Source organism: Gorilla gorilla, chromosome 14 (assembly GCF_029281585.2).
Source record: "Gorilla gorilla gorilla isolate KB3781 chromosome 14, NHGRI_mGorGor1-v2.1_pri, whole genome shotgun sequence".
Lineage (NCBI taxonomy): Eukaryota > Metazoa > Chordata > Mammalia > Primates > Hominidae > Gorilla > Gorilla gorilla.
In genome coordinates, this window is record NC_073238.2 from 115,316,021 (window position 1) to 115,339,773 (window position 23,753).

The 23,753-nt window shown below is 42.2% G+C and overlaps 1 protein-coding gene across 9 annotated transcripts in view; it reads right to left on the reverse strand.

The window, feature by feature from the left end:
• Nucleotides 1-1,792: 1,792 nt before the first annotated feature.
• Nucleotides 1,793-23,753, reverse strand: part of TMTC4 (transmembrane O-mannosyltransferase targeting cadherins 4) — a 69,703-nt gene continuing 47,742 nt past the window's right edge. For 4 of the 9 annotated variants that reach the window (XM_019039872.4, XM_055359441.2, XM_063697482.1 and 1 more), the window contains 8 exons: nucleotides 23,087-23,166; nucleotides 22,801-22,908; nucleotides 22,551-22,692; nucleotides 12,790-12,828; nucleotides 12,173-12,287; nucleotides 10,258-10,370; nucleotides 4,216-4,285; nucleotides 1,793-3,001 (listed from right to left, as the gene is read on the reverse strand). In XM_019039872.4, coding sequence (XP_018895417.4) covers nucleotides 2,853-3,001; nucleotides 4,216-4,285; nucleotides 10,258-10,370; nucleotides 12,173-12,287; nucleotides 12,790-12,828; nucleotides 22,551-22,692; nucleotides 22,801-22,908; nucleotides 23,087-23,166 — 816 coding nt within the window. In that variant the 3' untranslated portion in view covers nucleotides 1,793-2,852. The other 5 variants (XM_019039873.4, XM_055359442.2, XM_063697483.1 and 2 more) reach the window with 2 other exon arrangements.

The window sequence follows — 23,753 nt, forward strand, 5'->3', positions numbered from 1 at the left end:
TTGAGCCCAGGAGTTCAAGACCAGCCTGGGCAATGTGGCAAAACCCTGTCTCTACAAAAAATATAAAAATTATCCAGGCATGGTGGTGCGTGCCTGTAGTCCCAGCTACTCAGCAGGCTGAGGTGGGAGAATCACTTGAATCCGGGAAGCAGAGGTTGCAGTGAGCCAAGATCACACCACTGCACTCCAGCCTGGGTGACAGAGTGAGACCCTGTCTCAAAAAAAAAAAAACAAGAAAAAAACAAAAAAAAAAAGAAAAAGAAAAAAAAGGAGAAAGAACATCTGTAAGCAATGTGACAGAATGAGAACCTCAAGGGGTCCTGTCAAGGCCTGTAGGCTACGTCTGACAGGATGAACTCGGAGAGAAACAAATGTTAAGTCTGCATTTAAATTTGTAAAAATCCAAACAAGAACAGGGAAGAAGTGCTGCATTTTCACATGTGCTACATATGTTAAACCACCCAACAAACCAACACCCAGCTCCAAGCCTCTTTCCAGATTTGTTGATGTTCGCTACCAAGGAAGAGAAGGATGATGAGATTTCTCAAACTTGTGACTTCCCCATGTTTGTTTTGACACCTGCCTCCCAACTGTCATTAGCAATAAAAACATTAAAATAGTAAAAGACTCCAAATAAGAGAAGAACTGCGAGGCGGCCTTCCACTTCAGTCTTGTTTGAAAGGAAACCGAAGAAACAAAGAGGGTGGCTGCCTTAAGATGGAAAAAGAAGAAAAGGGAGCCAGTGTGTTATGCTTCCAAAATCTGCACAGATCAAAGACTTCCTGAAATGTCAATCAAATTAATCACTGTGTTCTCTGGAAAGAGAACAGCTACGATGGAAATGCTGGAAGCTGAAGCAGTGAAGGCTGAGGGAATTTGTCGGTAGGCAGGGGTCCAGATTTGCACAACTTGATTTGGCACTAGTCTTAGAATCGGTAGGAAAAAAGAAGGATCCTGAAGGGGCTTTTGTAAGAAACATCATTTTTTGATTACTCTCAATAGACAAGTACTGTTTCAAAAAAAGAAGTTTGCTTTAAAAAAAAAATCAACAAAGCATATAATGCATCTATTGTATGACAAGTGAAGCACTATAGGAACATAAATAAGAGGAAGATGGTCTTAGCCACTAAAGAGAGCTATAAATTACTACTGTTGTTTTGGGACCATTTAAGAAATATTTGAAGGCTGGGTATGGTGGCTTATACCTGTAATCCCAGCACTTTGGGAAGACGAAGTGGGTGAATCACTTGAGGTCAGGAGTTCGAGACCAGCCTGACCAACGTGGTGAAACCCCGTCTCTACTAAAAATACAAAAATTAGCCAGGCATGTTGGTGCATGCCTGTAATCCCAGCTACTCGGGAGGCTGAGGCAGGAGGATCGCTTGAACCTGGGAGGCGGAGGTTGCAGTGAGCTGAGATGGTGCCACTGCACTCCAGCCTGGGAGACAGAGCAAGACTCCATCTCAAAAAAAAAAAAAGAAATATTTTAAACACAGCACTTTATTTCTTGATACATTTCAAACACCAGAAGTTACAATCACTGACTGAAACACTACCCAGACCTGCCCCCAACAAGTGAGTCCAGAGAATCACATTCCTCTCAGTGTGGATCTACTCACTCTGTTCTCTGAACTTGGAAAACACTGTAGTGCAATTCTATGAAATGGTCCCCAAGTCACACAGAAGCCACATAAAAGATGATTTGGTCACTCTGATTTCATTTTAAGGTAAAGGAGGATACAAAGTTCACTACTTGAAAATTATTGATTAAGAAGGCAATATGACATTTTCATGCTAGTTTGTGTAGTAATTTTACTGCATAAGAAATTACATAGATTGCATAAATCATTAGGTCAACAGCATACAGAGAAGAACAAAACAAAACATTGTTTGGATCAAATAAAAAACAGCAGGAACAACTCAATCTTAAAAATACCACGAATTTCCCGAATGTGGCCCCATTTGAGAGAAAATTTTGCATTTTCTGGATAATGTCTGTAGTTACATTAAGCAAAATGGAAAACGGCTTTTCAGTTAAACACACTAAAAAGCAGCTTACACAGATGTGTTGCCCTCTTCACCTTGGATGTAACAAAAATAAAGATGTGAGGCTGCCTGCTCTTGCCTAAAGCATGGCTTGAACTTTCAATTGATAGTAACCGTTTATGTAAAATATTACATTACATAATCTCCTATGTATTGAAATAGCACAAGTCAGAGCATCCAAAAACTGCAAGAGTCAATTTCTTCCTATGGGGAAAAGCATATAGATATACTACGTTAAAACTTCCATTCCTCATTCGATTATTTGCCCTATTCAAAACATAAAAATACAAATAAATATTTCCTTACAAAGTTCACAGTATATTGTTTTTAAAAAAAGAGATAAAAAAACTTAATTTGCTTTTTCATTAAATAAAAATGCTAATATATAGACATGTTCAGTATTTATACAAATTGTAGGGGCCAGTGTATCCTTTCTTGGTCATAATTGAAGTTTAATAGTGCTAGTCCATACACGACAAGGCTCAGATCCCAAATGTAAGCTCAATTCTACTAAAAGTTGCTCAAGATAATTTTTTCTCTTTTTCTGTTTAATTAAAAAAGACATTTTTGGAATTTTAGAATTACATTTGAGTTGTCTGAAAAAATACAATTTCAATGAAAAATCATATCAAGCATTCAAGAGTATATTGCTGGTGCTATAATCTTTTTGCATGTCTTTGTTTTCATAGAAAAAAATCAGTAAAATAACATGTCTAAGACTTTTAAATGGTTAAATGTAACCACATACTATTAATGATATGCCTCATGCACACACACACTCAAACTCAAAACATGAAGGAAAAGGATCAGACATCTTTCTTTTGCATTAGTTCTAGCTTTCTTCTTAGCAGACCGTAATTCTCCTTAGTTCCTGATGCCATGGGGTCAAGCTGCAAGGAGATTTCATAGTGTTTCTTGGCCAAGTCTAGATGTCCCCAGCGATGATAAAGCACAGCTGAAATAGCAGGAGATAAATTTCACTGGGAATGCTTCTGAGTAACGTGCCGTATTCCTACCCTCTTGGACAAAGAAATATTACAGATCCTATGCAAACAGTTTTCAAAAGTCAATTGTATGAAACAATATTGTTTGTACTGAAAACTCTATTTATTGTAATCACACTCCGTGATGATTATCCATTTACTGCCAGTTACTCCTAGGGCTCTTCATAGCACTAGATAAGATACATCTGCCTATAGTAACATTATTACATAAAGAAGCAAAAAGAAGAGTACATGCAATGTCTTAGTGCTGCCATGAAATTTCCAGGAAGCAAGGCTGGGTATGGGAGGTGGGGGTGATGGATGCTAGGCACTGCCCAGAGCCCTGACTATGCAGAAGTTCAGCTGTTTATTTTAAATATTTCCTTACACCATTTGGGGAAGTAATAGCTTGTTTGGGTCCATTTGGAAAAAAGGCCTCTGATATCAAGAGCTGACCCTAAAATGATAGTTACGGTAAACCTAATCATTAGGATGATTAGCCTCTGATCATGACAGTGATTTTGTTAGTAAAATTAACTTTCTATATGGGCAGAAGAGCATCTGTGGACGCTTTCTGGCTTTTGTGAAGAGAAGCTTCAGAGTTGGTAGAGAACGGCTTTGGTGAAAAAACATTTCTGTGAGCATTCTAAACATCAACATGCTATGCTCTGAACATCTTAACTATGGAGACGTACAAATGCAAGAAATGAATTCTAGGGAATAAATGATTATAAATGCATTTTAGCCAAGGCATAAGAGGATATAAAGCAGAAGACCAGGCTGGAAGGGGAAGGTCTACTCTGTAAGAAGGAAGGAAAAGGAGGTAAGTTCAATGGCAAGCTTCCAAAGTACCTACGATTAATTTACTAGGAGAACTCTTCGCAACCATAGCCTCATTCTCTTGATCCAATCTCACCCTTCTCAGCTTAACACAAAGAAGGACAATCTGAGTTTCATCATGAGAAGGTGATAGAGTGGGCATACTTTGGGGCTGTTCTGGTCATGCAATTGAGATTTGTAAGTGTGGCTATCACTTTGCTATCTTTTCAATGCAATAACAGAACCACATTTTAAAGCCAGGCTAGCTTTGAAAACACTACTCTCCCAACATTAATTTTATAGACATGCACCCACTTCATTAAAGCAACAAAATTTCAACACGATTCCAGTTGAACATTTTTCTTACCCAAATTACCATGGTAACTTGCAGCATTTGGATTTGCTTTAATTGCCTTGAGGAATAAAGCTTCAGATTCCTAAAAAATGAGAAACATAAAAAGGAAGATATTTATTGTACATGAAGCAAAAGCAGTTCCCAGTTTTATCACCTACGGTTTTCAAACTTTTAACCTCCTCCTTTTGTATCAATGCATTCCTCCAGAAACACTCGGAAGGCCCAGCGGGGCCACGCTCTGCCAAAGAGAGGCTGACAAGCGGCAGTGGGAGGGAGTGGTGGCCGCAGAGAGGGGATGAACATGTTCGTGAGTGCCACCACCTGCCTCCCTGCAGTGGTTGGACTTCTGTAATGTTATGCAAGTCGCCCAGGTCAGGGTGCGTGATGACGACAGGAGGCCCAGGGAACAGGAGAAGGCTGAGCCGTGGAGCACACCCATGCCAATGCCATTTCCAGAGCTCTTGGGGTAGCAGTTGAGGCCCATTTCCTCTCCCTCAAGAACCTACAACACTCTGGGCCGCCCAGAAGCAGCCCCATCCATCTGGAAAGAATGCGCAGAAAAGAGGAAGGAATGGCCACCTGTCAACTACATTGTCACAGTACTGCACATGACCATGACCAAATGCCCCTGATGGGTGTGAATCGATTCTTGTACAGCCTTGCATTTCTTCCAAGTCATACTCACTTCCAACCTGGCCCCTAAGAGGCAGGGCAAAGTGTCTTCCTACCCTGATCACTGCTAAAAACTGATGGCTGGCTGGTCCCTTCTACCATAATGCTGAGAAATAAAGACGCCTAACCTGTTTTTATTGACATGTGCCCTGGGGGCGCTGTTCACTCCATCCACCTTCACATTCCTTAAGGGGAGCATGCTTTCATCAGTATCACATGCTGGGCATGGTGGCTCATGCCTGTAATCCCAACACTTTGGGAAGCCAAGGTGGGCAGATCACTTGAAGTCAGGAGTTCGAGACCAGCCTGGTCAACATGGTGAAAACCCGTCTCTACTAAAAATACAAAAATTAGCCAGGTGTGGTGGTACGTGCCTGTAATCCCAGCTACTTGGGAGGCTGAGGCAGGAGAATTGCTCCAATCCAAGAGGTGGAGATTGCGGTGAGCCGAGACTGTGCCACTGCACTCCAGCCTGGGCAAGAGAGCAAGACTCTGTCTCAAAAAAAAAAAAAAAAAAAATCGGTATCACACATTGAGCTTAACCAAACAAATTTGTTGGTGTGAGGATAGTTTTTGTGCCTTCTACCTGGGTCATACATGAATTTTTTCCAGGTGGGCTTCCCATATCTGGGACTGTGCATTTTATAATGTGCAAGACCACCAGTTCCTTTGCCCTGTATGGCCTGTGGTACCCCTGAGAAATTGGCTGAGAATGTGGGGGACCATCTCCAAAACCATGACCTTTCGGACAGAGCTGGCAGAGAAACATTTATATTTTAGAAATGTCATCCAAGAGGGACTTAAGAAAGACATCAGGACAACATATGGGATGTCAGTTCAAAGTCAGTGTAGTGTCTACATTCCAAGTTTCAGGGGCTGAAACTCCTTCCAAGAGGGTCAAGACTCCGGCCGTATCAGGAAGGCTGCAGAAAAAAAGTCAAATGGGTTGTGTAGTTTTGCAGTGGTTTCTGACTCTCTGGGCTGTTTCTGATGATTTTCAAACATTTCCATTTAAAACCTAAAACTTGAGACATACGAAGGCCAGGGAACCACATGTACTTAAAAATGCTTCCCAACCTGTAAATGAAGTAGTGTTAACTAGAGAGAAATGGCTTAGGGATAAAAAGCTAGGAGTTTTCTAGTGTTGCTAAATTCATTTATTCATTCAGCTAAGTTCTCAGATGCCTGTGAGGATGAACATCATTCAGGACATTGAGGAGTCAGCAATTTGGGGGACACAGTGGTGCTGAAGACAGGGAAGGGCTCAGATCTGACACCTTGTTAGAGGGCCACTGCTGTCAGCAAGGGCTGGACCCAAACTCTGCAGGGTGAGGAGGAGGCCGGTGTGAAGGAACAGGGATGAGGAATAACAGGCAGAGAGCACTGGGCCAGGGGGACAAAGGAGGAAAAATGAGTCAAGATTTCCAAGCCAGGGCAACAAAAACACGACAGCATGTGGACAAAAGAAGGGGTGTCAGGAGGAAGAGATGGTTTGAGAGGAGGTGTGGGTGGGTCGGCCTGGCTCTATCCAAGTCACGGGGGCAGCCCCTGGGCCTGTACCTGGGCCTGGGAGTGGGGTTGGAGGGGCCTCTTTAGAACGCAGCATCTGTGAGTATTCAAAGCCCATGAAATGTTCATCTATTAAATCAGCCTTCTAATGGCCTCATTCAGGAAAGCAGTGAACTGTTTATAAATTGATCTTCTGTGGAGGTCTCTGGATGACTAAAGACCCAGGCAATGAGCCGATTTAATGCCAATGAACCAATAAACTCACATTTAGAGTTGGGGATATTTTTTTTCTGAACAGAAAGGGGAAAAATAAGGTATTATGTTCTGAAGCATATTAGACAAAATGTATTTAACAAAGGTGTAGGACTGAGAAAGCCTTGCAAATTATGTCTCTAGGTAGGAACAAGCGCTAGTCTCTATGTCTAGGCGAGGAAGCCTGGGTGGACGGAGGTCATTTCAGCCACAGCAGCCACCCAAGAGTGCTCTGGGGCACAGGGGCCACTGTGCCTCCGCTAGAATAGGAAGGGTAACATGGGAGATCTGATGTGAAGTTGAAACCATGAATCACACAGGAAGAGAGTTATTCTCTATTCTCCCTCCTTCCTTCTGATTGCATTGGGGCTGAAGTCTGCACTTGGTCGTGGTGGTGTGTGGGCCCCACCCTCTAACATACCGGCCAATCTCTCCTTGAAGCTAAGAGAGCTCAGAGCCTTGGCCAGCAATAGTATCTAGCTGGGATTTAGTATGATTATTTCACTTTCAGTTACCCTGTATTTATAGTAATGATGCGTTGTTTCTCCTTTAAATATATTCGTGTTAAAAATCTATTTAAATAAAAATGTCAAGTAAATAAGGTAATATCTAGATGTGGCAAAAAAATATCATAAAGGTGTGACATAAATGTCTGGAGCTTAGGAAACTGACTCTGTCAACATAACCTGCACTTAAGCTACAGGGCCACTGGAATTAGCACTACAGAAAAAGAAATCAACACAGGAAGCAATGATTTAAGCACTGAAAAACATTACTTTTGTATTTTTGCTTTACCACATTAGCTTGAAACTGGAAATTAAATGGCAAGAAGTAATATAAATTTTAATACATTCTAATGATCCCTAGAGATTCACTGAATGATTGAATGCTCACTAAACTAAATATATATATATATACACACACACACACCCATACATATATACATATACATATTAACCATTTGATAGTTGCAAATTATGTTGTTGTGCATTTTTTTGTATCACCTTGTCAAGAGGTTGGGCAGATAACTATCTCCATTTTATAGATGAACAAACTGAGACCCAGAGAGGCTAAGTGACTGCTGTTAGGTTTTAAGAAGGGCTGCTCAGATAGAATAAAAAGGTGCTTAGAGCCACGCAGATATAATGAGAACACTCACTCTGCATATCAACATCTCAAAATAGGTTCTGGAAGCCTGAACGTTTCAGGGCCAAATGAGAGATGCATTTGATCATTTTACAACTACTTAACTGGGTGCTTCGTAACTGCCCGACAGCAATGGAGATACAAAACCGGGACCAAAGGCTCGGCTCCAACCTCAAGAAGCCTCCAGGCTCTCTGAGGAGATTTACCAAGTGCATGATAAATAAAACAGCAAGTGCTTGGGTAAAAAGTGAGTTGTCAGGGAGCAGACACCTGCCCTGCCATCAAGATAGCTGGGCTGGAGGGTCTGTTCACCCAGCCCTGCAACTCACCACATCCCCTCTTCTCTGGGACATCCTGCCCAGTGCTCTGCGAGGAAACACGTCCCCTCACTACATCCTGAAACAAGCAGTGCCAGGGATGCAGCTGACCATTAGCAACCGGTATCATTTTTGCATTAGAAGAGGAAAACCTAAACAGTTGCTTAAAATTCAAACCCTTAACTAAAAAAATACATGGAATTCTTGCTTGGTGGCTGATGCCATGGCTCAGGAAGTCACATCACGTCCCCCCACTTGGTAGCTCCTGAAGATCTCATCGTGAGTTCTGTGTTTCAGATTTCACCTTCTGTTTCCTTAAGTTAGGCCCAGTGCTTTGGCCTTGATAATTAAAATGCAAAATGTGTAGAGAAAGAGGAAGCTGATTTCTCCATTCTGCTTTACAGAATATTTTCTACTTTACTTGGGGGTGGGGGAGGAAGAACAACGTGAACTGGAAGCCAAACGAACTCTGGGTTCTGTCCCCTTAATAGAAATTCCAGCAGTTTACAGACTGTGGGATGATAGAAAAATCAATACAATGATTATATAAGACAAGTCTTCAAGAAGATTCGCTGTAGCTGGGTCACTGGAGGAGAACTGAGACTTGGGACCTGTCCCAGGCTGACAGATGGCTGGAAAGGTCATTAGAAGGGAAACCTGTAAACCTCACCTCCTTCCCCTGCTACACAAGTAGATTCATAAAAAATAAAACTAAACCCTCTTCAAAAAGCTATTTCTGGAGTAAAATCTAGAAATTTAAAAAATGTATAGTGAAGCTATTCAACTCCCCAACATTATAAAACTAGAGATATGCATGAAATTATCTTACCATTGTTATTGAAAATTATACTGATAATGACATGTAATAAACAGAAAAAGAGAAGTGAATAACACTGGACAGATATTAGCTAGTTGCTGCCTTTAGGTCTTATACATAGGCTGAGTGATTGAAATAAGATATAGCCCCTGATTCTGAAATAAAGGTATTTCTCTTAAGAAACGACTAAGGCACTGCTTCTGTGATATCTGTGTTTAACACCCAGGATGCCAGCTAAAAATGCATATTCCAGCTGGGCGTGGTGGCTCATGCCTGTAATCTCAGCACTTTGGGAAGCCGAGGCGGGTGGATCACAAGGTCAGGAGATCAAGACCATCCTGGCTAACATGGTGAAACCCCGTCTCTACTAAAAATACAAAACATTAGCCGGGCATGGTGGCGGGCGCCTATAGTCCCAGCTACTCGGGAGGCTGAGGCAGAATGGCGTGAACCTGGGGGGCGGAGCTTGCAGTGAGCTGAGATGGCGCCACTGCACTCCAGCCTGGGCGAAAGAGCGAGACTCCGTCTCAAAAAAAACAAAAAAAATAAAAAAACAACAAAAAAAATGCATATTCCCTGACCTGACCTAACCCACGAAGCCAATCCCTTCTGGAGAAAATCTGGGCATCTCTACTTTAACAAGCTCCCTCAGTGATTCTGATAGACAAAATTAAAGTTTACAACCAGTCCCCTTCAACACACACGGAGTTATGCATAGCCTATTCCTGCTCCACCCTGGCTGCCAACTGGAGCAAAGATTTAGTATCTTGTGGTTTTTGTTGGTCAGAAAACTGGGCCTTGCTGGCGGCCTATATAACTCAGATAAAGAAAAACCTGGAAGCAGCAAGAACCAGTCATGCATCCTCCATGGGCTGGTTATTCTTTTGTGCAGAAGATGGAACCTGCAGATAAAACCTAGAGCTCCAGCCCATGTGCAAGTGACAGAGTCAAACCCTGTTGTGCTAGGGCGGGGCTGGGGCAGGGGCACCTCTGGGGATGCACTGTGGCTGCCCTGAGTCCTCCTCCTGCACCAGCCTTCCCGGCCTCTGAGGCCAAACATTCCACAACTCCCTGCCCGCTCCCACCCCTTCCTTGGGCTTCTCTTCCTCTCTCCACGTGTGAACAACAGTGGTTAATTCTGATGAGAAAGGACACTGGGTTTGGCCCCACACCGCTGTCTTTGAAGCAACTTTTCAAGGAAACAAACTGGCCAAGCCACATTGGTGCACCACTGCCACTGTTTTGGCCTGATTCCTAATTTAACTGGGCAGAAGTAACACTTACGTCTTCTGTCAGATGCTGGCACTAACTGCAAGAACTCACAGCCTGCGGTTTACGCACCTTGTATTTCTGGGATTTCCCCAGCACGTTTGCCAACGAGAACATGAGAGAGTGATCATTAGGTATTAATTCCAGTGCCTCTCTTCCAACTGCTTCAGCTTGGGCTAAATTACCTGGGAGTGAAAAATGGAAAAATAAAAGACATGTTAATGTTGTACTCGCATTTTAGCTTCTCTCTATAACTAACAGGGTTTATGTGCACAGCACATGACAATTATGAATAAACTACTTAAGAAAATCTGTGTAGATCATGTAATACACACACACACACACACACACACACACACACACATATACGACGTTATCAGTGGCAAAGCCACTGCAATTCAGCACATTTCTGACACAACACATAAACAGCTTTTGATCAACTTCTGTAAAACCATCTAAAACCTAGTTTTAATTTTTTCCCAGATACCAGTTATACCCAAACAAATCTGCAAAATAAGAGGATGACAGTAACACTTTCATAACTAAGAATTTATCACACTGAAGTATACATTCTGTATTTTCCCTAGAAACAACCATATATCTCTGCTCTACACCATGATCAAATTAACACCATCATTAACATATTTTTACTGACACATAACTGTACATATTGATGGGGTGCATGTGATACTTTGATACATGCATACAATGTGTAGTGATCAAATTAAGGTATTTAAGACAACCATCGCCTCAAATATTGATCATTTCTTTATGTTAGGAACATTTCAAATCTTCTAGTTCTTGTGAAATATATCATAAAGTGTTAACTACAGTCACCCTACTGTGCAATGGAACACTAGAACTGACTTCTATCTGTGTTTGTACCCATTAACCAACCTATCTTTATCCCCGCCCCCTTCCCAGCCCCTAGTAACTACTGTTCTGCTCTCTAGTTCCACGAGGTCCATTTTTCCAGATCCCCCATGAGTGAGAGCATGTGATATTTGCCTTTCTGTGCCTAACACCATCATTTCTTAAAAGACGTTTGGATTTTTAAAGTGAAGGAGGCAGAGTAACTCCTAATTGATTGAATCTGGTCTGCTCAGGGATAGGAAACCAGATCTTCAAGTCGATTAGCATTATATAAAAAGTAAGAATCCATGGCTCTAAGTGTAGACTGAGGGGGCTCCTTTGAGTGAAGTCCCTGAACTTGGGGCATGGACCTAGCACTATCCATGTCATTAGCCCCAAGGCCATTCTTGCTCACTTCTGAGTGCTCCCAACACCCTAGAGGATGGCCAGTGGTGGATAACAGGCTTCAGAAGAAACAAGATACTGTCACACCTCTCCCCCATTACTCAACACCAGCTCTAGGTGGAGTGTCATTTTCCCAGACATTTACATTCCAGTATGTCTAAAGAAATTCCTTCCTTCCCTCCCTTCCCTCCCTCCCTTCCTTCCTGCCTTTCTTCCTGCCTTCCTCCCTCCCTCCCCCTCTCCCCCCTACCCACCCCTCCCTTTTTTTTTTGAGATGGCGTTTCCCTCTTGTTGCCCAAGCTGGAGTGCAATGGCGTGATCTTGGCTCACTGCAACCTCCACCTCCTGGGTTCAAGTGATTCTCCTGCCTCAGCCTCCCAAGTAGCTGGGATTACAGGCATGCGCCACCATACCCGGCTAATTTTGTATTTTTAGTACAGACAGGGTTTCTCCATGTTGGTCAGGCTGGTCTCGAACTCCTGACCTCAGGAGATCTGCCCACCTTGGCCTCCCAAAGCGCTGGGATTACAGGTGTGAGCAACCGTGCTTGGCCTAGAAATTCCATTTTCTAGAGGAATAGACATTTTTGTAATAGAAAACAATTAACTTCACATTAATTTTTTTTTAAACTCAGTAGGAAAAAAGCACAATAATCTCTATTTCCTAAGTCTTCGGTGGCATTTTACTGTGGAGCCATTTCCTGTGATTTGTTCCATCCACCTTTCTGTACCTGTATTGTCGAGGAGTATAATCATGTTGTTCCAGGCCAGGCTGTGCTCTGGTTTCAGCACGGTGGCATTTCTCCATGCATTCAAGGCATCCACGTGGCGATTGAGATCTGCATACTGAAAATAAAACACACCAAAAAATCAGTATTCCAAGTTTCCTGCTTCCTCTTTCCAAGACATTATTTAAAAAAAAAAAAAAGAAAGAAAGAAAAGGCCCAACAAACAACAATAAAAAACCAAAACCTAACTTTACTTATGGAGCTTCTAGTTTTTCATATCAACTCATTTAATCCTCAAAACAATACCAATGAAGTAAATACTATTGTTACCCCCATTTTACAGAGGAAGCAACTAAAGCACGAGGAAATGAACTTGCCCAAAGTTATAGGCTAGAAATGGTAAAGCAGGAATAAGAACACGGTCCGAACCTGTAATGTCCTATTTCCTGTTATTTAGTGATTTTAGGAATCAAATCATATTTCAGACTGCTGAAATACTGAAGAAAGCCTCATCATTAGTCTTTTTCACTAAAGACTTCATAAGTTCATTGTTGATAAAGTATTACTTAGAATAGTAAACAAAGTATTTCTCATGATCAAAAGCTATGTGTCCAATTCACCTTGTGAAGGGTGGTCTCCGGGCCTCTTCCTGCCTGTGTCTAAAGTAAATATAAAAACAGGAGCATATCAGACATACTTTGTAAACTCCTTGGAAAAGTCTCCTATGGTAAGGTAAAACCTCTTGGCAATTTCGAGTTTGTTTGCTTCATTTAGGAAGGAGAAAAATACCTGTTGCTTTCTTATTTTCTATAATTTAAACTTTTATTATTATTATTATTTTTATTTTTGAGATAGAGTCTCACACTGTTGCCTGGGCTGGACTGCAATGGCGCGATCTCGGCTCACTGCAACCTCCACCTCCCGGGTTCATGTGATTCTCCCGCCTCAGCCTTCTGAGTAGCTGGGATTACAGATGCCCACCACCACGCCCGGCAAATTTTTTCTATTTCAAGTAGAGATGGGGTTTCACCATATTGGCCAGACTGGTCTTGAACTCCAGACCTTGTGAACGATCTGCCTGCCTCAGCCTCCCAAAGTGCTGGGATTACAGGCGTGAGCCACCGCGCCAGGCGTATGTACGTATTTAGAAACAGAGTCTCGCTCTGTTGCCCAGGCTGGAGTGCAGTGGCATGATCTTGGCTCACTGCAACCTCTGCTCACTGTAACGTCTGCCTCCCAAGTTCGAACAATTCTCGTGCCTCAGCCTCCTGAGCAGCTGGGATCACAGACGTGTGTCACCATGCCTGGCTGATTTTTGTACTTTCAGTAGAGATGGGGTTTCACGATGTTGCCCAGGCTGGTCTCAAATTCCTGGCCTCAACTGATCCACCCACCTCGGCATCCCACAGTGCTGGGATTACAGGCGTGGGCCACCGCACTTGGCCTTCAACTTTTTATTTTAGATTCAGAATGTACATGTGCAGGTTTGTTACATGGGTAAATTGTGTGATGCTGAGGTTTGTGATAGAAATGATCCTGTCATCCAGGTAGTGAGCACAGTACCCAATAGTTAGTGTTTCAACCCTTGTTTGCCTCCCTGCCTCCCCACTCTAGTAGTCTCAAGTGTCTATGATTGCCATCTTTATGTATTAGCGCTCACTTATGAGAACATGTGGCATTTTGTTTTCTGTTCCTGGATTTATTTCCTTAGGATAGTGGCCTCCAGTGGCATCCATGTTGCTGCAAAGGACATGATTTTTTTTTTCGTATGGTTGTGTGGTATTCCATGGTGTATATGTACCACATTTTCTTTTTCCAGTCTACAGCGGATGGGCACCTAGGTTGATTCCATGTCTTTGCTATTGTGAATAGTGATTGATGAACATATGAATGCATGTTTTTGGTTTTTTTTTGAGATGCAGTCTTGCTCTGTCACCCAGGCTGGAGTGCAGTAGCACAATCTCGGCTCACTGCAACCTCCACCTCCCAGGTTCAAGCAATTTTCTGCCTCAGCCTCCCAAGTAGCTGGGATTACAGGCGCCCGCCACCATGCTCAGCTAATTTTTGTATTTTTAGTAGAGATGGGCTTTCACCATCTTGGCCAGGCTGGTCTTGAACTCCTGACCTCGTGATCCACCTGCCTCGGAGTTCCAAAGTGCTGGGTTTACAGGTGTGAGCCACTGTGCCCGGCCGCATGTGTCTTTTTGGTGGAATGATTTCTTTTGGGTATATAACCAGTCATGAGATTGCTGGGCCAAATGGCAGTTCTAAGTTCTTTGAGAAATCTCTAAACTTCTTTTCACAGTGGATGAACTAATTTATATACTGTGTCTAAGCATTCCTTTTTCTCCCACAGCCTTGCCAGTGACTGTTGTTTTTTCACTTTTTGATAATAGCCACTCTGACTGGTGTGAGATGGTATCTCAATTGTGGTTTTGATTTGCATTTCTCTAATGATTAGTGATGATGAGCATTTTCTCATATGTTTGTTAGCTGCTTGTATGTCTTCTTTTGAGAAGTGTCTGGTCATGCCTTTTGCCCACTTTTTAATGGGGCTGTTTTTTTGCTTGTTGATTTGTTACTTATAGATTTCAATATTAGACCTTTGTTGGATGCACAATTTATGAATATTTTCTCCCATTCTGCAGGTCGTCTGTTTACTCTCTTGATAGTTTCTACTGCTGTGCAGAAACCCTTTAGTTTAATTAGGTCCCACTTGCCAATTTTCGTTTTTGTTGCAATTGCTTTTGAGGACTTCGTCATCAATTCTTTCCCAGGGCTGATGTCTAGAATAGTGTTTCCTAGGTTTTCTTCTAGGATTTTTTTTTTTTTTTTTTTAAAGACGGGGTCTTATTCTGTCGCCCAGGCGGGAGCGCAGTGGTGTGATGTGGTGTGACCAGTGGCTCACTACAGCCTTGACCTCCTGGGATCAAGCGATCCTCCCACCTTGGTCTCCCAGGTAGCTGGGACTACAGGCCCATACCATGACGCCCAGCTAATTTTTTTGGATTTTTTGTAGAGATGAAGTTTTGCCATGTTGCCCCGGCTGGTTTCAAACTCCTGGGCTCAAGCCATTTGCCTGCCTTGGCTCCCAAAGTGCTGGGAATACAGGTGTGAGCCACTGAGCTCAGCCTCTTCTAGGATTCTTGTAGTTTGAGGTCTTGCATTAAAATTTTTAATCTATCTTGAGTTAATTTTTGTGTTTTGTGAAAGGTAGGGGTCCAGTTTCACTCTTTTGCGTATGGCTAGCCAGCTATCCCAGCACGATTTATTGCCTAGGGAGCCCTTTCCCCATTGCTTTTAAAAAAAAATTGGTTAAATTGTTTGAAGACCACATGGCTGTAGATGTGTGGCTTTATTTCTGGGTTCTCTATTCTGTTCCACTCATCTGTGTGTCTGTTTTTGCACCAGTACCATACTGTTTTGGTTACTGTAGCCTTATAGTATAGTTTGAAGTCAGGTAATGTGATGCCTCTGGCTTTGTTCTTTATGCTTAGGACTGCTTTGGCTATTCAGGTTGTTTTTTGGTTCAATATGAATTTAAGAATAGCTTTTTCTAATTCTGTGAAAAACGGCATTGGCAGTTTGATAGGAACAGTGTTGAATCTGTAGATTGCTTTGGGCAGTATGGCCATTTTAACAATAATGATTCTTCCAATCCATGGTCAGGAAATGTTTTTCCACTTGTTTGTGTCACCTCTGATTTCTTTCAGCAGTGTTTTGTAGTTCTCCTTGTAGAGATCCTTCACCTCCTTGATAAGCTGAATTCCCAGGTATTTTATCCTTTTTATGGCTCTTGTAAATGGGATTGCATTCTTGATTTGGCTCTCAGCTTGAATGTTATTGGCATATAGATATGTTTCTTACTTTTGTACACTGACTTTGTATCCTGAAACTTTACTGAAGTTGTTTATGAGTTCCAGGAGCCTTCTGGTAAAGTCTGCAGGGTTTTCTAGGTGTTGAATCACACCGTCCATGAAGAGAGATAGCTTGACTTCTTCTTTTCCTATTTACATGCCGTTTATTTATTTTTCTTGCCCGACTGCTCTGGCTAGGACTTCCAGTACCATGTTGAATAAGAGTGATGGGAGTGGGCATCCTTGCCTGGTTCCATTTCTCAAGGGGAATGCTTCCAGATTTTTGTTGCTTCTTTTGAGAGGGAATGTTAACATTGGTAACAGAATATAAAATGGCTAGCTCTCAATTTGCATAGTTAATAAAAGCACACACACACACAGAGTGATGGATTTTTTTAGCAGGTGACCCTGTTGCCCTCTTATCTCAGTTCAAATGCACATTTTATTTGAGTGTACTTGATCCCTTTAACTCTGCAAAAAGTACAAATGATTACAATTTATCAGAGTTTAAGGCTGTTTCCTTACTTACTGGCAAGTCTGTCTTTTCTTCAGACAACAAAAACATTCTGACTTGTCCTATGCTACACAACAAATAGATAGCATATTATGCAAGAAAAAGAAAGCTTTAATGAATTATGGAAACATTTATGAACATCCATTTGCTAAAGATGTTGTGGGAATTTCTCATGAGACTCAGAAACTCAAGTTACAATATTTTTACCCTTTAATGAGGAAATGATAGGAAAAGTTCAGAAAATTAAAATAATGGGATGCTTAATTATTCTAACACTTAATTATCTCTATTTGATGTTCCAGTGATTCCTCAGATCTATTCACTCCACCAAGTGATACGCATTTGAGTCACTTGGACAAAATCCATGGCAACATTTGAACACACCCAGAACAACCAACATAACTTCCTTTATCCAACATGACAAAATTCTTCACTACTTTACTGTTAACTACTACAATTATTACTATTTATTGAAGAATAGACTGAATCAGATAAAATTTAGTTTCATTTTGTCTCAAATTCTACTCATCTTACAGCATCTACACGAAGGGAACAAACTTTCAGGGAAGCAGAAAAAGTGGTGATTTAACCAGAACTGCTCATTCAGGAAGTAGATGGGTAACATCAATCACCCAGCAGTCCTACGCTCACCCTTCTGTACTCTGCTCTGAGAAGCGGGGGCTGGGAGTCTGCAACTACATTTCCCAGGCTTCTTCACTCTTTTGTTCCGTTCTGTCAACAGGCACTGGATGGTGGGCAGAGGGGAGCAGTCGAAATTTCCTCTTACTCTCACTCTCTCCTTCCTTCCCCTGGCAGTGTCTCTGAAGTGACTATGTCCCCTCCTCCACCGTCCCAGGGTGGAAGCAGTGGTCTGTCTCCCATGATCATAGCTCTTGAGGCTGTGGTAGCTCCAGAGACTGTAACCTCTTGTGAGTTTTTAAATCTTGGTAGTGCCTCCTGTCTGTTCCCCCAAAACCTATAGGATTCCCTTTAATCTCTGAGTTCATGTTACCATCCCATTTTTGCTCATCCAGCCTTCCAATGACAGTCTAACCAATTCCTTATATTAAGTCTTCTCTATCTAAAACACTTAGAATGGTTTCTGTTTTCCTGGACACATCCAGTCCTTCCATCATGCATTGTCTTCGGCAATCCCTCTAGCCATTATTGCTTAGAATATAACTTTCTAAGATTAGTAATATGTCCCAGTAATTGCGCTCTTCCTGATTTCCTATTCCACAAGAGAACTGCCTTATATTCTCTCCATATTGGGGTCTAGAAATCAGAACAAATCGCTGTCTCCTGTTACTAGAGAGTGATTTCTTAAAAACAAACAAACAAACAAAAAACCCTCTTAAGCTATTAAGTTCTTATTTGCCAGTACATAAATGGGTTGGTTGAGTTGTTAAAGATTAAGCTCTTAATGCTTTTAAGCTGTCAAAGAGGAAAAAGCTGGATAATTAAACCACAAGGGAAAGCAAAAGCCTTAAATAAGCAGGAACAGTTGGCGGAAAGGAATACAGGAAGACCATTTCACGGTAGTGTAATTAGTAAACAATATAAACAAAAAGCAGTACAAGGTCTCAATGTGTTCAATGCTACAGATGATTTTCCAAGTGAAAGTGTAATGAATCCCAACGACTACAGCACATGATAAAAGCTGGTACTTTATATTCTACGTTCCTCCCTTTGGACATCATTCTTACAGAAGGAGCATTTATTATAAATCCTCTATTTTCCAAATACCAAGGAACTGCAGTGAGGGGCAGCTACTAGGAGAGGGGAGAAGACTAAGCTGTAGAGCCTAGAGGATAACCTGGGAGGCTGTGGGCAGACCCACTCACTTTGTGAGCAATAAAGTAACAGAAGAGCAATCACCAGAAAAGGAAAAAAAGGGATGAAAGAAGAATTCTTTTTTTTTTTTTTTTTTTGAGACGGAGTCTTGCTCTGTCGCCCAGGCTGGAGTGCAGTGGTGCCATCTCGGTTCACTGCAAGCTCCGCCTCCCGGGTTCACGCCATTCTCCTGCCTCAGCCTCCTGAGTAGCTGGGACTATAGGCGCCTGCCACCACGCCTGGCTAATTTTTTGTATTTTTAGTAGAGATGGGGTTTCACCATGTTAGCCAGGATGGTCTCGATCTCCTGACCTTGTGATCCACCCGCCTCGGCCTTCCAAAGTGCTGGGATTACAGGCGTGAGCCACCACGCCCGACCAAAAGAAGAATTCTTATTAATACCAAGTCTCATATTTAGTCACTGAGTACTAGTTTAACAGATACAGTGAACAGAAATGATAATCCCTACACCCATATATTCATAACCACCCAAATGCATGAATTCAGGTAAGACCTCGTGCTCCCATCCTCCACCCCACCCCTATTCTCACTTCACTAACTTTGTGAGGATCACCTCTGCTTTGTATGTGATTGAATTTTGAAGTCACCACTCGTAACATTATGTTGAGGTTTCACAGCCTCCCCTTCCCCCTGGGAACAAACAGCCGATCATTATAATAATTTCAGCTCTCCTGGGATCTTCAGGTCTCACAGAGAAAGTGGTTTCAACATCAAAGCAGGTAACTAGGTCATAAAGCACAGAATTTTAAAATGTAAAAGAACAAAAATGCACGCAAGGTCAGTGGTTCTGGAGAAAGTTAATGTGAGACAAAGGAATATCTTGCCATTAATCTTCCTTGTTCAAGCATCATGCCATTCCATGAGTTCAGCCACATTCCTGCCACCCTTGTGCCACCCTCTGTGCCCAGGAAGAAATAATTCCTCCTTTCCACACTGGAGTCAGCACATAGAGGTGGTATCTTCCTGTGGCATATCATAACTGAAACATGTTTTGCATTTTTTGAGTAATAAAAATGCAGTGATATGGTTTCACTGTGTCCCCACCCAAATCTCATCTTGAATTGTAGCTCCCATCATTCCCATGTGTTGTGGGAGGGACCTGGTGAAAAATAACTGAATCATGGGGGTGGTTTCCCCCATACTGTTCTCGTGGTAGAGACTAAGTCTCATGAGATCTGATGGTTTTATAAGGGGAAACCTCTTTTGCTTGGCTCTTATTCTCTCTTGTCTGCTGCCATATAAGATGTACCTTTCACCTTCCACCTTGATGGTGAGGCCTCCCTAGCCACATGGAACTGTGAGTCCATTAAACCTCTTTTTCTTTATAAATTACCCAGTGTCAGGTATATCTTTATCAGCATTATGAAAATGGACTCATACATGCAACCACTTTACTTTAATATTTCTTTTTTTTAAATTTATTATTATTATACTTTAAGTTTTAGGGTACATGTGCACAATGTGCAGGTTAGTTACATATGTATATATTTCTAACACAAGCATTACTCGTCCACATAAAGGGACTTCTGCAGAGGGGGAAGGTCACATTTTACCATTAGTTAGCCAGACGTTCCTGCTATCTTGTTTCTCCATTCATAAGATTCTATCTCCACAACTCACAAAATCATGGCTACCCACTCCAGAAACAAAGACAGTAAGACCGAAGACATTCACATTATGGTAAAAACCAAAGCCTGGTTTTCCAATAAATGTAAAGCAGTCAGTGTTTTCTAGGATTGTTCCCCACAAACCATGGCTTCTGCTCTGACATGATTACCCTGTTACCAAGTTCAGACAGAGCTGCTTCCCTGCTGCAGGGCCAACGGCAGGTTACTGGAATCACCTGGGTGATTCATTATTGTTATTTTACTTACTTAATTTTTTTGAGGCAGAATCTCACTCTGTTGCCCAGGCTGGAGTGCAGTGCCGCAATCTCGGCTCACTGCAACCTCTGCTTCCCAGGTTCAAGTGACTCTCCTGCCTCAGCCTCCCAAGTAGCTGGGATTACAGGTACGTACCACCATGTCTGGCTATTTTTTGTATTTTTAGTAGAGATGTGGTTTCGCCATGTTGGCCAGGCAGGTCTTGAACTCCTGACCTCAAGTGATCCGCCCGCCTTGGCCTCCCAAAGTGCCGGGATTACAGGTGTAAGCCACTGTGCCCAGTTTATTATTGTTATTTTAAAACAGATTCTCTATAGAGCCCTTGAATTCCCTAAATGTCAGATGGGGTGGGATGGTCTGGATGCATGTCAGTTTTGGAAACTACTAGTTGGGTTTTTTTTTTTTTTTTTTTGCAGAGGGAGAAGGAGCCAATGCAATGGCTGGTCTTTATCGGAAAGATGAAACTTTATAGCACATTTTGAGTAACTTGGTGCAGGCGCTCAATGCACCAGCTGATGGGTACCAGCTTGTAATGGGCTCCACAGCTGGGGCATTGCTGGGTCTTGCCTTTGTGCAGCCAAAACCAGATGACAGCACTGTTTTCCTCTTCACAGATGCACCCACTATTCTCTTGTTGGTGATGGAGGGGACTAAATTAGGGTCTTCCTTGGTGCCTAAAGCTGTCTTTGGGGGTAGTACATTGTATGGGTCCAGTCTCTTCCTTGCAGTCATCATGACCTCCATCTCTAGGCCAGTCACCTACTTGTTATCAGTAGAAACACCACCTCCAGGCTGGGCATGGTGGCTCATGCCTGTAATCCCAGCACTTTGGGAGGCTGAGGCGGGCGGATCACGAGGTCAGGAGATCTAGACCATCCTGGCTAACATGGTGAAATCCCGTCTCTACTAAAAATACAAAACATTAGCCGGGCATGGTGGTGGGCGCCTATAGTCCCAGCTACTCCGGAGGCTGAGGCAGAAGAATGGCGTGAACCCGGGGGGTGAAGCTTGCAGTGAGCCGAGATCCCGCTGAGCCGAGATCCCGCCACTGCACTCCAGCCTGGGTGACAGAGTGAGACTCTGTCTCAAAAATAAAAATAAAAATAAAAATAAAAAAAGAAACACCACCTCCGGAAGCCATGGCACGCACCGTGGCCATGCCATTAGGACCGCCAGCCCTCAGGGCCTGCACAGCCAAGCGCTCCAGCTCCATGAAGTAACCTTGAAAGCCATCGACAAGCAGCTAAGGGAACTACCAGTTTTGACAACATAAGAACTCTTTAAAGCGAAACTCTGTCTCCAAAAACAAAACAAAACAAACAAACAAACAAACAGAGAAAAAACAAAACCAAGAAGCTTCAGGCCTTTAAAACGGCAGCAGGCATCTCTTTAGAACACGAGGATGCTTTCCCACCTGTAAGGCTAAGCTGGATAAAATCTGGAAATCTACATGTAAACTTCTGTGAAAGTCATATCACTATGGATGTATTCCAGTTTGGTTAGAATGAACACAAATTTTTTAATTAACAATGTTTATTGAATACATCTAAATATATTAGGAACATATGTATTTGTTTTCTTGAAACCAAATTAAATGGTTGATTATAGGGAGAAGACAACCATTCGTGTTTAAAGAATTTTGCTATGTGTGTGTCTCATTTTATTTTTGTCAAGAAAATCAAGAGCAATCAGATCTTCGTAAACATCCTGTCAATAACCAAAAATATAAAGCTGCTACAGAACACGTTATTTTCTATTTCCATCAAATAATGTCAAAGCCCTTTCAAATAAATCCCGTGCCCTCCAAAGCTGCCTTTTTTGGGGGAAATGCTCCCTGCAGATGAAGAGCTCTGCTCCCTTGAAGGAGGAGAACAAGAGAGCTCAGAAATCATACTACGGATTTGTTACTTTAATCTCTGTTCTTACTCAATTCTTGTTTTAAAAACAGAGAAACTGATGTTTATCAGGAAGTTACCCGTTGGAGCACTGTTTTACAGGGCGGACGGGATTTTAACATGTTAATTTATTCCTTGGTTTAACCTTTTGCGTGGGTGACCTCTTAAACTTGACTAATTCACACTGTACTGCTCTCTAATGAGAGCTTTAAAAAATTACTCAAAAGGAAATCAAATAGCTACCTTCAAATGAGATAGAAACATGTGAAAGAACTTTATAAAATGTATGGGCTAGGTGGGTGTCACTATGTCATTTTATTATAAATAAGAAAAATAACCCATCCTTCCTTCCACAGGCACAGGGCACCCCGAGCTTACCAGACGCCCGAGGTTGTAGTAACAATCTGGGTATTTCCTTCTGTGTTTAATTGCCGTCCGGTAACTTTGCTCTGCTGCTTCAAACCGTTTCAGGCTATTCTGCACTATGCCTAGATTCATCCACGCAGCAGCAAAGTCTGGCCTAGAGGAGCAGTTTTAACAAAGATAAACAAGAAGATGAAAGGCTTAGATGCCGGAATGCAGGAGCTCCTTTCTTTGTCACTAGCATAATTATAAAAACAATGCTTACTGTATTTGAACGGCCAAAGACAGCAGCTCCTCAGCTTCCTGTAGCTCATTCCTTTCTTTTAAGATATTTCCAAGATTATTCATGGCATGAACATACTTGGGATTTAATCTGGAAGTTGAGAAAAAACCAAGCTGACCATTAAATGCTCAATAGTAAGTTTTTACTAAACTCTCAGGAATCGGTAAAGATATTGTAAAGTTGGGGTCTTTAAAGGAACAGGTGTTTCATATTAGAAAGTGAAAACGATCTGTGTACATAATTCTTCTGTAAGACATACTCGCCATACCTTACAGCTTCCCGGTAGTATCTGATGGCGGCTGTCTGGTTGCCTTTATCAGCCAGGTTTTTGCCAATGTTGTAGTGAACCTGCAGACAGAGAATAATTGGGCCATCAGCAGACAGACTTCTTGTTCAGAGCCTGGACTCCATCACATCTTCTAACTGAAGACAAAAGGTAAAGGGATGAGGAAAAAAATCACCCACCAGAACTTTAGCTAAAACCCTACAGGGGTTAGGAGTTGCTTGTGCTTTAATCTCCAACCCTGTAAGAGGATCAGAAGAAACGGGGTATAGGCATGATACATCTCTAAAGCACAACAGAAGGGAAATAACTAAAGACCTCACCAGAGACAACCAGAAAACTACAAAGCTGGGCTTTTTAAAATTTTACTTTTGATTTTCAGAGATGGGGTCTTGCTATGTTGCCCAGGCTGGAGTGCAGTAGCTATTCACAGGTGCCATCATAGCGTGCTGCAGCCTTGAACCCCTCGGATTCAGTGATTCTCTTGCCTCAGCCTCTCAAGTAGCTGGGACTACAGGCATACACCACCACACCTGGCTTGTTTTTATCATCAAAACCTCAAATTCCCCTCACCTACACACTCCACTAGAGTTGAGATAACAAAGTCTAGTCACATGTGGACATGAGTAGAAGAAAGCATGATTCTGTCCAC